Source organism: Osmerus mordax, chromosome 15, assembly GCF_038355195.1.
Source record: "Osmerus mordax isolate fOsmMor3 chromosome 15, fOsmMor3.pri, whole genome shotgun sequence".
NCBI classification, from domain to species: Eukaryota; Metazoa; Chordata; class Actinopteri; order Osmeriformes; family Osmeridae; genus Osmerus; species Osmerus mordax.
In genome coordinates this window covers 14,814,639-14,827,953 of record NC_090064.1, presented here as the reverse complement: position 1 = coordinate 14,827,953, position 13,315 = coordinate 14,814,639, and the positions used below count along the sequence as shown (strand labels likewise).

At 47.5% G+C, this 13,315-nt stretch overlaps 1 protein-coding gene across 1 annotated transcript; it reads left to right on the top strand.

Moving 5' to 3' along the window:
* Positions 1–336: 336 nt before the first annotated feature.
* pan3 (poly(A) specific ribonuclease subunit PAN3) lies at positions 337–11,571 on the top strand. The gene is made up of 18 exons (XM_067251617.1): positions 337–922; positions 1,660–1,781; positions 1,958–2,030; positions 2,425–2,495; positions 3,227–3,362; positions 3,535–3,767; positions 4,022–4,126; positions 4,262–4,319; positions 4,528–4,689; positions 5,234–5,350; positions 5,716–5,817; positions 7,328–7,493; positions 7,742–7,829; positions 7,924–8,063; positions 8,173–8,302; positions 9,623–9,687; positions 9,839–9,977; positions 10,735–11,571. The coding sequence occupies exons 1-18, from the start codon at positions 595–597 to the stop codon at positions 10,873–10,875; spliced, it is 2,376 nt and encodes a 791-aa protein (XP_067107718.1). The 5' UTR covers positions 337–594; the 3' UTR covers positions 10,876–11,571.
* The last annotated feature ends 1,744 nt before the right edge of the window (positions 11,572–13,315 follow it).

Genomic DNA, 13,315 nt, shown 5'->3' with positions numbered 1-13,315 from the left:
AGAGGTAAAACATCAAAGCGTCAAAAGATGATCATTGAAGACATCGCCATTGTGGTTATCATTGCCTGGTGCTGGGCTGGCGTATGGTCACAGACAAACTAATAATTTTCACACGGAGATAGTTTGTTTTGTCTATAGAGCCAGGCACATGCCTCGCCTTTAAACGTAGCTTGCAATATTTTGCAAGAGAAAGATTCTAAACATTGCGAATCTTCCCTCTCACTTGACTAGAGACTACGAGAAAAGCTACCCACAATGCATAGCAATGCTAGCTAGTGTTAGCGGAATAGCCAGAGAGCAGAAAACAACAACAAGAGCGTGAACGAGGCTCAACAACAGGCTAGCTAGCTTCCAAGGCCAGCTGCATGGATAGCGACAATAACGACGACCAGGATTCAGCGAACGCGGTGTCCTTTTCAACATTCTTTGTAATATACACAGATAATGTGAGTAATGTAGGCATTTTAGGTACGCTGTAATCATATCGCTTCGACAATTTAGTGAACCTGCTTGCAAGCCATTCCGCTAGCTATATCGGCGTCTCTCTATGTTTGAATATCTTCCGGCGGCAGCGGTGGCAGCAGCAGCGGTGCCATGAACAGTGGACTCCCAGCTTCAGCTGCTCCGCTTGGGGGTATTGGAATAACTAACATCAAGGTGAAGTTTTGCCGATATTACGCGAAGGACAAGACTTGCTTTTATGGGGACGAGTGTCAGTTCTTGCACGAGGATCCGTCAATGGCAAGCCTGTCTATGCACGGCGGAGGCAGCCCTGTCCCCCTATCCATGGCAGGGGGAACCGTGACAGGAGCGGGGTATTCACTCGGTGGAACAGCAGCGGGCGGTGGGGGAACGAATGTCCCTAAAAAGGGCGAATCTCTGGGGCCTGCAGGCACGGCTCTAGAGGGACAGTTGTTAACCAGTGAGTGTGCCTAAGCTTTGTTTCCTTTCCAACACAACAAGGCCTTGCTGACACGGCCTCAAATGTAGTTAGTTTTGGGCCTAGCAATGGGCTTTGTTAAAATTATCACCGAGGATTCTTTTGAGGCCTCTTTCCCCTCGAAAACAACGTGGGATGCTAAGCTAACTATGTCTTTTAAATTCTACCACTAGCTACATTAACACGCTAAACAACTTGCTAACTTGTCATACGGTGTGGTTATGGTGGACACTACATGGTTATCTATTGGCGTGTGGTAGATTCGGTCTAATGGGCAGTCGTTTCAGTAAACCTGGTTTGTGTTATTGGTCCGTGGTGAGTGGGCACAAATTGACAGCTAATATTAGCTAGTTGGCTAAGTTAGCTAACTAGCTTAGTTTACGTCCCTTCCAAGCAGCTCTGTGATTGGTTAAACCGTGCAGTGATCAACACACGTTCAGTTTCCCCCCTTTTTCATAACTAAGTTACAGCTACAAATCTCTTACACTCACTTAGAAAGTAAACAAATCATAATGCACTGACTGGATCGATTACTGCAATTGACTTGAATGGATCAGTAGCAATGATAATGATCAATTATGCTTCCAAAATCTATAATATTATATCTATGTGCGGAAGCGCAAAGTATAAATGCATATTTGGTATAGTGCCTTAGCATTTGTAGATCGTTTTTTATTTTTTATGATTTGAAGTTTGTTTTAAAAGCCGTTTGTCCACAGTCACTGGGATGGAGGTCGGGACCCTGAGTGAGGGCAATCTAACCAACTCATACTTTAGTAGCAGCTTCATCGGAGTTAATGGATTTGGAAGCCCTGCAGAGTCTAAATACACCATGATGCAGGTAATAACATTGAGACGGTAGATAAGTAAGGAGACTGTGAGCTCCCTTCATGCACTTTGTCTGAACTGTCGTGTGAGGTCAGAAACTTGCAGGGCTTCTGCACATATAAGACCATACAAAACTAGATAGTGATCATGAGCTTTTTTTTGAATCTGCATCCTCTTTGTTATCAATAGAGAATTACCAGCAGCAGCAGCTCTCCCAGTCTAATCAATGATGGTGCCAAGAACTATAGCCACAGCACTCATGGTGAGTACATTTACATTTAGTCATTTAGCAGACGCTCTTATCCAGAGCGACTTACAGTAAGTACAGGGACATTCCCTCGAGGCAAGTAGGGTGAAGTGCCTTGCCCAAGGACACAACGTCAGTTTGCATGACCGGGAATCGAACTGGCATCCTTCGGATTACTAGCCCGATTCTCTCACCGCTCAGCCACCTGACTCCCTAGTGTAGTATAATGAAAGTGAACATGCACGTGTGGAATATTACAGAACACCCATGGAAACCTTACTTAAAGATCAAATCTTGCAACCTTAGATTTGAGATATCTAATGCATTTGATTCTATTTCAGGGTGTTTTTATGTTTGGAAATACCTTGTTTAAAAAAATAATAATATGAATTTATCTTTACTGTTCCAGATCCAGTGAATTCCCCCTCGTCTTCACTCTTCGGTGATTTTGGTGCCCTAAGCATATCTCAAAGGAGAAAGGTAAGCAAATCAACATCTGTTCTCGAACTCTTATCAAGGAAATTGAAATAACCTTGAATCGAATTGAGCTTTCCCTCTTTTACTTATACTAGTGCAGTGCTCATGGTGTATATTTCATTGGTTGCTTGTTAAAAAGACAGAATACACATTATTTTGTACCTTTCCGTATTTAGTCATTTAGGTACACACTGGGTAGCTTGCAAACTATAGTTGGCTTCTGAAAGCCTGACTAGTTTGGCTATTTAGCTAGGTAGCTTCTGTAACGCTTTGAATATAAAGCTAACCCAGGCTTTCACCCCTCAATGGCTTCCTCGTATGTCAGAACCTATCCTTGACTCTTTGCCTTTAGCAATGTGAGAAATAAAATGTTGAACAAACGAAGTGGAGTCTGTGCCGGTTGGTTTCTTTGGAAATCTGTTCTGTATGCAGTAGCCAGTTTCTGAGTCTAGTTGCTGTGTTTTCAACAAACGGTGAACACGTTTATATACTTATGTTTGTTTACTGCGGGCAGTCAACACTGCATATACTCGGGGTCTAAGCCATACACCTGCAGCATTTCAATTTCGCACAGTACCCAGTTCACGAGATAATCGAGCCGCAGACACACAGAGATCCTTATAATTTTATAGGTATGCGTCATTAATCTTTATCATTTTATTCTAGGAGAGTAATTAAACTTTATGGATCTGAACATAACACATCAATTGCTTTCTATCCTCATGCGTCTCCAGGCCCCTAACCCGACAGCCAGTGAGTTCATCCCCAAAGGCGTCCCTCGCATGGCCCAGTCTAGTGTGCCAGCCTTCCCGTCGCCCCTCTTCCCTCACCCCGCTCTCAGCGGCTCCACGGCTGCAGCCCTCTCTCCCGGTGAGACAAACCAGATGACTGACAATCGCGTAGTCCACAACAGAAGTCTTCCCTATGCTCTTTTTAAGTTTTCTTCTGCATGGTCACGGTCGTCTTTTTATAGTTCCATTGAGAACCAAGTCTCTCAGAATGGGTTATCAATAATCTGGCCTCTCTTTGGTTTCTTGTGAAGGGATGTCTCTGTCCGCTGGGTCCTCTCCCCTCCACTCCCCAAAGATCACGCCCCACACTTCACCTGCCCCGCGTCGACGGAGCCACACCCCCAACCCAAACCCCAACCCAGCCAATTACATGGTGCCCACCAGCGCCTCCGACCAGCTCGCAGCTCACATCATCCAGAAGGAGACAGTGGGGGGGACTACCTACTTCTACACTGACAACACCCCTGCACCCATGGCTGGGATGGTATGTCCCGTTTTTGTAATCTCCTTGGTAACTGATCGCCCTCTCCATTCTCTGTGTGTGCTGTCTTCTCAAAACCATGTTAGTTTTTTCCCCCCCCATTTTCGGTGCTTAACTGAAGTGTCTTTTGAGAACCTTTTTGTAATGGCAGTTTAAAAGCGCCATCCATCAACTTCATTTTCTTTTTTTAGTTTGTGATGTCTTCATAAATGGGAAGCGCTGTTCTGAGTGTGGCTGCTGGTTTCCTGTCCTCCCAGGTGTTTCCTACCTACCATATCTACCCCCCTACTGCTCCACATGTGGCCTACATGCAGCCCAAAGCCAATGCCCCGTCTTTCTTCATGGCAGATGAACTCCGACAGGTACACGCATCCTCGGCTCCTCCACCTGTCTGTGTATCACCCCCCCCCCCCCCCCCCCCACCTCACACGCATACACACCTTGTCTTCTTTGCTGTGGAGTTCCTCTCTGGTCTCATGTCCTACGGTTCCTTCCAGGAGCTGATCAACAGACATTTGATAACCATGGCCCAGATAGACCAGTCAGAAAACCCAGGTAAGGCATCAATCACACCAACCGTCCAGCAGGTTGGAGTCACGGCTCTCGTTTACCACATGAAACGGTTTTGACCGTGTGGTTGGTTGGTCTCAGAAAAAGTAGGGACTGACCCACATTGAGGTTTGTTCCTGTATGTAGGACATACTCACAATGTGTACGTTTCCACACTCTTTGTTGTGTTTTGCCCCTCCTGTCGGTCTCCCAGGTGTCCCCTCAGAAGTGGACAGCTACCACAGCCTGTTTCCATTGGAGCCCGTCCCCCCACCCAATCGCATGCAGAAGACCAGCAATTTCAGCTACATCACTTCCTGTTACAAGGCGGTCAACAGCAAGGATGATCTACCGTACTGCCTGAGGAGAATACAGGGTGAGAGGAAGTTGTAGGCATAGATATATATAAACACTAGATGTCTTACGGCGGAGTCTAGAACGTCCTTACATGGTGGACATCTTGCTACAGTCAACTCGCTCACCCATAACATTGTGTTGAATCTACATGTACTTTTTAAATGACCATAACTTGCTCAATTTTCAACCGATTTTGAAACGGTTTGGTTTGTTATCAACGTCAGAAAACAAAATCGGTTGAAAATTGAGCAAGTTATGGTCATTTAAAAAGTACATGTAGCATCAACACAATGTTATGGGAGAGCGAGTTGACTGTAGCAAGATGGCCGCCATGTGTGGACGTTCGACTCCGTTGTCCGGCAACGCGGACGAGACATCTAGTGTTTATATATATCTATGGGTGTAGGAGCCACATGCAAAGCAGCTTGTGTTTTCTGTTTTTATATGTCGCAGATTCTCCCATCTTGAGTCAGTGATCCACTGACTCACTGTGTTGTGTTTAACAGTTCCTTGTGTTCTTTGTGAAGTGGCTCTTGTTGATTCCCCTGTGCGACTTTGTTCAGGGTTCCGCTTGGTGAACACCAAGTGCATGATGCTGGTGGACATGTGGAAGAAGATCCAACACTCCAACGCTGTGACGCTGAGGGAGGTGTTCACCACCAAGGCCTTTGGAGACCACTGTGAGTCTGTCTTCTGTGTGTCTTTCGAAAACAACACAAAATGTCTTCTTCAGGTCATACAGGGTCTCCTCAGGGTCTAATGAATCTAACAATTTGATGTGATGGATCGATCAGGGAACTGACCCCCCCCCCCAAAAAAAAACCCCAACTGTAAATATTTTTACGATGAAACCGATTGGAGATATATTTATACTGTGTTTCATAATTTTGGAACATGGGGAGTTATTCTGTGTCTGTGTACGCCTGCCTTCCTTACTTTCATGTTGGCGATGACAGAAGGGTACACCAGCCTTGTCGTCGCAGGTCTGTGTGGGTTACCCATCATGCATCTGTGGGTTACCCATCATGCATCTGTCTGTCTCCAGCTCTGGTGTTCTCCTACGACTTCCATGCTGGTGCAGAGACCATGTTCAGCAGGCACTTCAACGACCCAGCTGCTGACTCCTACTTCACCAAGAGGAAGTGGGGTGAGTTACCATCCCCCACTCCAACCACACACGCGCACGCGCACGCACGCGTGCGCACACACACACACACACACACACACACACACACACACACACACACGCAGGCTGCTTGATTGTGCCAAAAATCATAAGATTATTATTATTTTTATTTATTTTTTGCTGATGCAACTGGAAAAACAAAATACATGTAAAAAAAAAAAAAGTTAAATAAATCCAGCCGAAATTAGGAAAGTGGTATATCAATATGCCAAAGTCGCACCCAATAGGAAAACATCCAGGTCTTACCACATAGTGCTGCCCACCTAGACACACCGCTCATTTTTATTTCAAATCTGTCGATATGCTTTTCATATCAAAGATATGGACCGATAACCGACGCTCGTTAACGACTATTGACTGCTAACTGACAAGATAAAAAATGTAGAACGGACAAACACCAATACAACCAAGGTTCCCCCCCCCCCCCCCATAAGGAGTGGATTTTTAAATGGCAGCATAAACATCAACAGTACAAAAACTGATTAATGACATTTACATTTACATTTAGCAGACGCTCTTATCCAGAGCGACTTGCAGTAAGTACAGGGACATTCCCCCGAGGCAAGTAGGGTGAAGTGCCTTGCCCAAAGACACAACGTCAGTTGGCATGACCGGGAATCGAACTGGCAACCTTCGGATTACTAGTCTGACTCCCTCACCGCTCAGCCACCTGACTCCTGAAATGAAAACATTGAATCCGAGAGCGCTGGCTGGAGGCCTAGACTACCTACATGATAATCGGCTATAACAACATGGAAATACAATTATCTCTGCAGTTATTTTGCTGCTGCTCAACTACAAAAACGGAGATGGCCAAAGTAGCAGAAAATTACAACATGTGTCGCTAGTCGCTACATATGACTTTTTTGTCACGAGGGAAGGTGTAAAGTAGCTCAATCTTGTTCTAGCGACATTGTCGATAAATTGGCAACACTTGGCAACCGATAATATTAACCGCTAAACATTCGTATTGTCGGTCAACAGTTAAACGGTTAATTATGAGCATCCCTACTAGACCGTCTTGAATGTGTTTTTCGAGGAGGAATGCCGAATGCGTATGCTGCACATCCCCCATGTAGATGTGTTGCTTCGTGTTTGACCAGGGTGAGAATTTCAGCAGTTGTGGGTATGTAGGTCTAGGTGGGATTTCTGCATGACAGTGGTGTGTGTGTGTCTGAGACACAGAAAGGGGGGGGGGGAGGGTCTGTGGCTGAAAGTGAATCCTATGTCAGCTGCATTCACTTGCGGTACATTAAGAACCTAGAACGAAACAACAACAAAAAACGCAGTGGTCACGTTGAGACGTTGGAGCACCGATGAGGTGCAAGAAACACCCTTCCCTCCGTACATGTACCAGCCACACCGGCCTGTGTGTACGTGGGGGCCCCCGTATGGTTGGGACACTATCCGATAACTAGTTTGTGAAGAGATCTGGTAATGTGGTTGAACGTTTTCCGGTGTCTTTGTGCAGGCCAGCATGAGCCTCCACCACCAAGACAGCACGCTGGCCTTCTCCCCGAGTCTCTGATCTGGGCTTACATCGTCCAGCTCAGCTCAGCCCTTCGCACCATCCACACTGCTGGCTTGGCCTGCCGGGTCATGGACCCCAGCAAGATCCTCATCACTGGCAAAACCAGGTACACACACACACCCATCCATTGCATTCAGACACATTTTGCATCATTCAAGGCAACGGATGTAAAGCGTAGTAACAGGATCAGCTCCGTGTTACCATGGTAAGTGCGGTAAGAGAGAAACATCAACAAGTGTACACAGGAAAGACGTGTGGTCAAGCTAACACATATAAAGCACAACATAAACGGGTTCACAACCCGTATATAGCTGTTCTCACCCTGCCCTCATTCTGTCACCCTGTCCTCTGCAGGTTACGGGTAAACTGTGTCGGGGTGTTTGACGTCTTAACATTTGACAACAGTCAGACAAACCACCTGGCCCTTATGCCACAGTATCAGGTATAAAACTTTGACCAGATACCATGTTGAGAAAAAGGGTGTCATCTGTGTACTAAGAGAGAGTGTGTGTGTGTGTGTGTGTGTGTGTGTGTAGCAAGCAGATCTCATCTCCCTGGGCAAGGTGGTGTTGGCTCTGGCGTGTAACTCTCTGGCTGGGATTCAGAGGGAGAACCTGCAGAAGGCCATGGAGCTGGTGTCCATCAACTACTCATCAGACCTCAAGAACCTCATCCTGTAAGGAAGTGCACATGCACACGCACTCTCTCGCACACACACACGCACACACACACACGCACGCCTTCCTAAGCCCCCTCTGAGCCAGGCTGCCTGTGCTCGTGTGCAGGTACCTGCTGACTGAGCAGTCACGTCTGCGCAGCGTCAATGACATCATGCCCATGATCGGAGCCCGCTTCTACACTCAGCTGGACGCCTCGCAGATGAGGAACGATGTCATAGAGGAAGACCTGGCCAAGGTACGCAAACATGCCTCGTGGTGCTGCTTCTGGCTTTGCTATGCGAGCGAGGGTGTGTGTCACACGCTTGTGTGTGTGTGTGTAAGTAGGACACATGGTAGGATGTGTTTTCCAGGTCATGGAGCCTATTTTGGTCCTGCGTGCTGCTGCAGTGTGTGATGGTCCAGTTGAGGTTATGCATGGTGCCGTGGTGATGCAGGGTGCCGTGGTGATGCAGGGTGCCGTGGTGATGCAGGGTGCCGTGGTGATGCAGGGTGCCGTGGTGATGCAGGGTGCCGTGGTGATGCAGGGTGCCGTGGTGATGCAGGGTGCCGTGGTGATTCAGGGTGCCGTGGTGATTCAGGGTGCCGTGGTGATGCAGGGTGCCGTGGTGACAGGCTGTACAGCGCATTCTGAGTTCTGACCACAGCTTCCTCAGCTTCTCACCACCACCTTTCTGTTCTGTTATTCTTCTGTCTTTTTCGCACCCCTCCTCTTCCTCATTCCTGTCATCCATCATCCACCCCCAATCATCCACCCCCATCCGAGTGTTGATGAAGATGTGCATGCACAGTTCTGCTGCTATATTCGGGTCTCGGTAGCTGGGGTTCCTGTTTCTGTCACACTTCTGTTGTCAAAACGTTGATCAGTATGACCATGCTGGGTAAAGGGCCTATTATGGAGACTGTTCTTGGACCTGGGTCTTTTAACAAGGTTTTACAATGCGTGTATGTCGTTTTTTGAAAATGTTTATAGAAAATGTTTGTGGCTTTAAAAAAACAAATACACACTTTATACATAACACCTGCTCATCACACATACACACATGCCATTGTGTGAAACTAGGGCACTGCAGAGTTTGGTGTGTATTTTTGTGATTGTTCATGGTCTGGGTAATGACTTACACACACGCACCAGGGTAGGGTTGGGTAATCTGACAAATATCGTCTATCGACGGTCGGCTGATTCCATCGTGGTTTTAGTCGATTTAAATTCCTTTGTTTTGGTTAATTAAATGGAAATGCTCTTGTGTAAAAAGTGTTTGAGATTGCTGGCTGGGTAACTTGGCCTATCGCAGCTTCTGCTGTCGGAGCTAATCTAGCGTGTTCCGCCGGGTCATGCACCCGCAAATAGCAGTGCACTCACAGATCATCAAAAGTCGCACCCCTGACACCACCAACTAGTGGGAGCGATACAGCCACAAAGCAGCACTGCTTCAGATTGAAGGGAGGTTTACCCGAGGGGATGAGGTTTACCTGAGGGGGGGGAGGGTATCTCAGTGGAGGGTTTTGGGAGAGTGTAGTATTTCCCTCATGGTCGTGCTTCCTGTGTTGGTTGCAGGAGGTGCAGAATGGCCGCCTCTTCCGTCTCTTGGCCAAACTGGGAACCATCAATGAGAGGCCAGAGTAAGAACATCCTTTTCTAACTCTCCCAACTTCTGCCTCTTTTTTTTCACCGAGTGTTTTAAACGTTTCAAATGAACCAAAGCAGGTTTCAATGTAAGGTGACTTGCAGCTGAGTTCCCTGTGGTGTGGTGTGATGTGCGTGTTTGTCCAGATTTCAGAAGGACCCTACGTGGTCAGAGACGGGGGATCGCTACCTGCTCAAGTTGTTCCGAGACCACCTGTTCCACCAGGTGACCGAGGCAGGGAGCCCCTGGATCGACCTGAGCCACATCGTATCCTGCCTCAACAAAGTTAGTCTGCTCAGGCCCCTCAATCGCTCTCGCTCTCTCTGTTTGTCTCTCACTCGCTCTGTCTCTCTCTCGATCTGTCTCTCTCTCGCTCTCTCTCGCTCTGTCTCTCTCTCTCGCTCTCTCTCTCGCTCTCTCTCTCGCTCTGTCTCTCTCGCTCTGTCTCGCTCTGTCTCTCGATCTCTCTCTCTGTCTCTCTCTCGGTCTCTCTCTCTCTCGCTCTGTCTCTGTCTCGGTCTCTCTCGCTCTGTCTCTCTCGCTCTGTCTCTCTCGCTCTGTCTCTCGATCTCTCTCTCTGTCTCTCTCTCGGTCTCTCTCTCGCTCTGTCTCTGTCTCGGTCTCTCTCGCTCTGTCTCTCTCGCTCTGTCTCTCTCGCTCTGTCTCTCTCACTCTGTCTCTCTCACTCTGTCTCTCTCTCTCTGTCTCTCTCTCGCTCTCTCTCTCGCTCTCTCTCTCGCTCTGTCTCTCTCGCTCTGTCTCTCTCTGTCTCTCGCTCGCTCTCTCGCTCGGTCTCTCTCGCTCTGTCTCTCTCGTGCTCTCTCTCTCTCGCTCTGTCTCTCTCACTCTGTCTCTCTCGCTCTTCTCTCCCCTTCTCTTTGAATCCCTGCTCCCCTTTTTTTCTCCTCCGTTTGAGCCGTGTGCTATTTGACATGCGGAGTACGTACCCTATGTTTCTATGTTCTTCCTATCTGGAGGTTCACAAGGATTGTCATACCAGGAGCTGTATCTAAGCTGTGTGTGTGTGTGTGTGTGTGTGTAGCTGGACGCTGGCGTGCCTGAGAAGATCAGCCTGGTGTCTCGTGATGAGAAGAGTGTGCTGGTGGTGACCTACTCTGACCTGAAGCGCTGCTTTGACAGCACCTTCCAGGAACTGCAGTCTGCTGCCACAGGCCCCCTGTAGAGGCCCTCCCTCCCCAGGCCACAGGCGGGGCTGACTGGACCGGAGCACATTATTGCACTACTGCGGACAAGCAGGCGCATGGGGATGACATCATCATCAGCGTGGCGAGGGCAGATGGATGGGACCTGCTGAACCTCTGTCACATACACTGTCCTGTCCACCAGGAAGGATTTTCTAAAGTGTATTTTTTTAGTTTTCCTAACCCTGCAGCTATGAGTAAAAAAAAAAAAAAAAAAAAGTTACGGACTTACGATGGAAGCTGTGATGAGGATGTTGACAATTATTCTTTTTTTCTTTTTTAAGACTTGGGGAACAAAACAAACAAGAAAACAAACTGTGTTTTTGGACTTTCCTGCTTTTAATTTCTACAATTCAATTTTTTTTTAATGATTATTTTTCTGTGGAGGATGCACTAAGATTTCTTTGTATCTTTTCTTTTTTTTTTGGTGAGTGGCCTACAGGGTTGCACCAATGTAGAGGCAACGTCTCACACTGTCACACACACACTGAGGACGGATAATAACCCAGCTTTCTAAAAAAAAAAAGAGAGAAAAACAAAAAAAGATGTATTCCTGCTGGAGACGCCTTCATACCAACACACTACGAGACGGGACAAACCACTCCTGGCTTAGAGGGGAGATGAAACCCATTCCATCTTGTAGGTTCCCACTCGTAAAGGACAAACCACTGGGTTCTGGGGGCATGGGGGGGGACTGACTTCTGGGGGGGGGGGGGGGAGGCGGTGAACAGGGGGGGGGTGAGAACAGGGGGACATTAAATGGTGTGGTTTCTGTTGGCACTGAGGCATGTGCTCTCACGATGCTGTGTACGTGTTTGTTACGGAGGCCGAGTCATGTGACCTCCTGTGTAGGTGTCCTGGACGCTGAGTCATGTGACCTCCTGTGTAGCTGTCCTGGATGCTGTTGTAGACGTTGTTGATTCCCAAATGATGGATTCATGAGGTTGGATGGATGGACCTGCTGGGTGTGGCCGTCTGTCCAGAACTAGGATGAAGCCTGTGGTCCAGGCCTTGCTTCAAACGAGCCAGCTCTGCCTCTTTGTGGAATGCCCTTCATTTCTTCTTCTACTTGTCGTCCCTCAAATTTCTCTCTCCTGACTCTTTCCTTCCTTCCTACCTTTCTTTCTTTCTGTAACCTCCCCACCCCTCCCTTAAGTAACGCTTTTTTTTGTGATGGTTTTCTAGCTGGTTCCCTTCTTTTGCTCAGCTGTTGTGCAGTGATGCATGATGGGATATGGAAGTACAGACTTTTTGCCTCAACACAATTTTATTCTGTGGACCAATTCCAGCAGGGGTGGGTGGGTGGGGGAGGGGGGTTGGAGGGAGGGAAGGAGAAGGGGAAGGGGAGAGTGTTGATTTGTTTTTATTTGACTTTTAAGATCATGTGACACAAACGTGCTGGAGACGCAGAGTAGTGACATCTCCTCTCCCCCCCTGACTCCGTCAACCATGACGACCGGAGGGTGCTCCAGGGGGGGCGGGGGAGGGGCACGGGGGCTGTTGCACTCATTTTGATGGTTTGGATTTCTCTCAGGATGACGGACAGCTGGAGGGGCCCAATGACAGAATGTGTTTGGCCGTCATTGGCCACCCTTTCTCCAGTCAGATAGATGAACTAAGGTGGTGTGGGCGGGACATTAAGGAACAGCTCACTCAACATTATTTTACCAACAACATGACTGTTGTTGATTCCTCCAGACAGTTTTTAGCTCGGTTACTTGGGCACTTCCTTGTAAGCTTAATGACAATTCCTTTTATTTTACATTGTTACACAGCATAACTAAGTAATGCCAGAGAGAACTGTCTTTGGGGGAAACAAGGATGTCAGGATAAGGGTAAAAGAGTGAACTATGCCTTTTAAAGTGTTTTTGTTTTGTGTGGGGGTGGGGTAAACATTAGGGATGCTGTGTGGGGTGAGTATGAGTTGCTCCCAGTCACAGATGGAGGACCAGGATACCTTGGTTATTCCGATGCTGTACCACCAGGAAGGAAAGCGTCAAACTGACCACAGGTCAGCGTTTAGAGGGCAACTGTCTCTGACACCTGCTTGGGAGCTGGCTGTGTTAGAATCATGAACTATTTCCTCTTTGTAATGAAATGATCAGATAACAAACTTATTTTGGTCAATGTGGTGCTTAGACTATCTTACACACACACACACCTGTTTCCCTAGCCCACACAGTCATGCCTACACCCCTCATCCTATCTCCCACACATGCATAATCGCACACACACTCCAGTAATATTAGTTAATCCTGTGCCAGGCCCACACACCTTCAATCACCATCTTAGTATGTTTTATGCCCCTCTTGTGTCCATTGTCTCAAATTTTGCAATATTTGTGTGTACAGCAGTATTTTAATAAAGAATACCAAACCTGAATTCCTTGTCTTTGTCATTTGTGTTGTCGATTTATACTGC

Coding starts and splice junctions, on each gene's coding strand:
- pan3 (XM_067251617.1), top strand. CDS start 595: ATGAACAGTGGACTCCCAGCTTCAGCTGCTCCGCTTGGGGGTATTGGA. Junction 3,363..3,534: donor GGCTGCAGCCCTCTCTCCCG/GTGAGACAAACC, acceptor TTTCTTGTGAAG/GGATGTCTCTGTCCGCTGGG. Junction 5,818..7,327: donor CTTCACCAAGAGGAAGTGGG/GTGAGTTACCAT, acceptor GTCTTTGTGCAG/GCCAGCATGAGCCTCCACCA.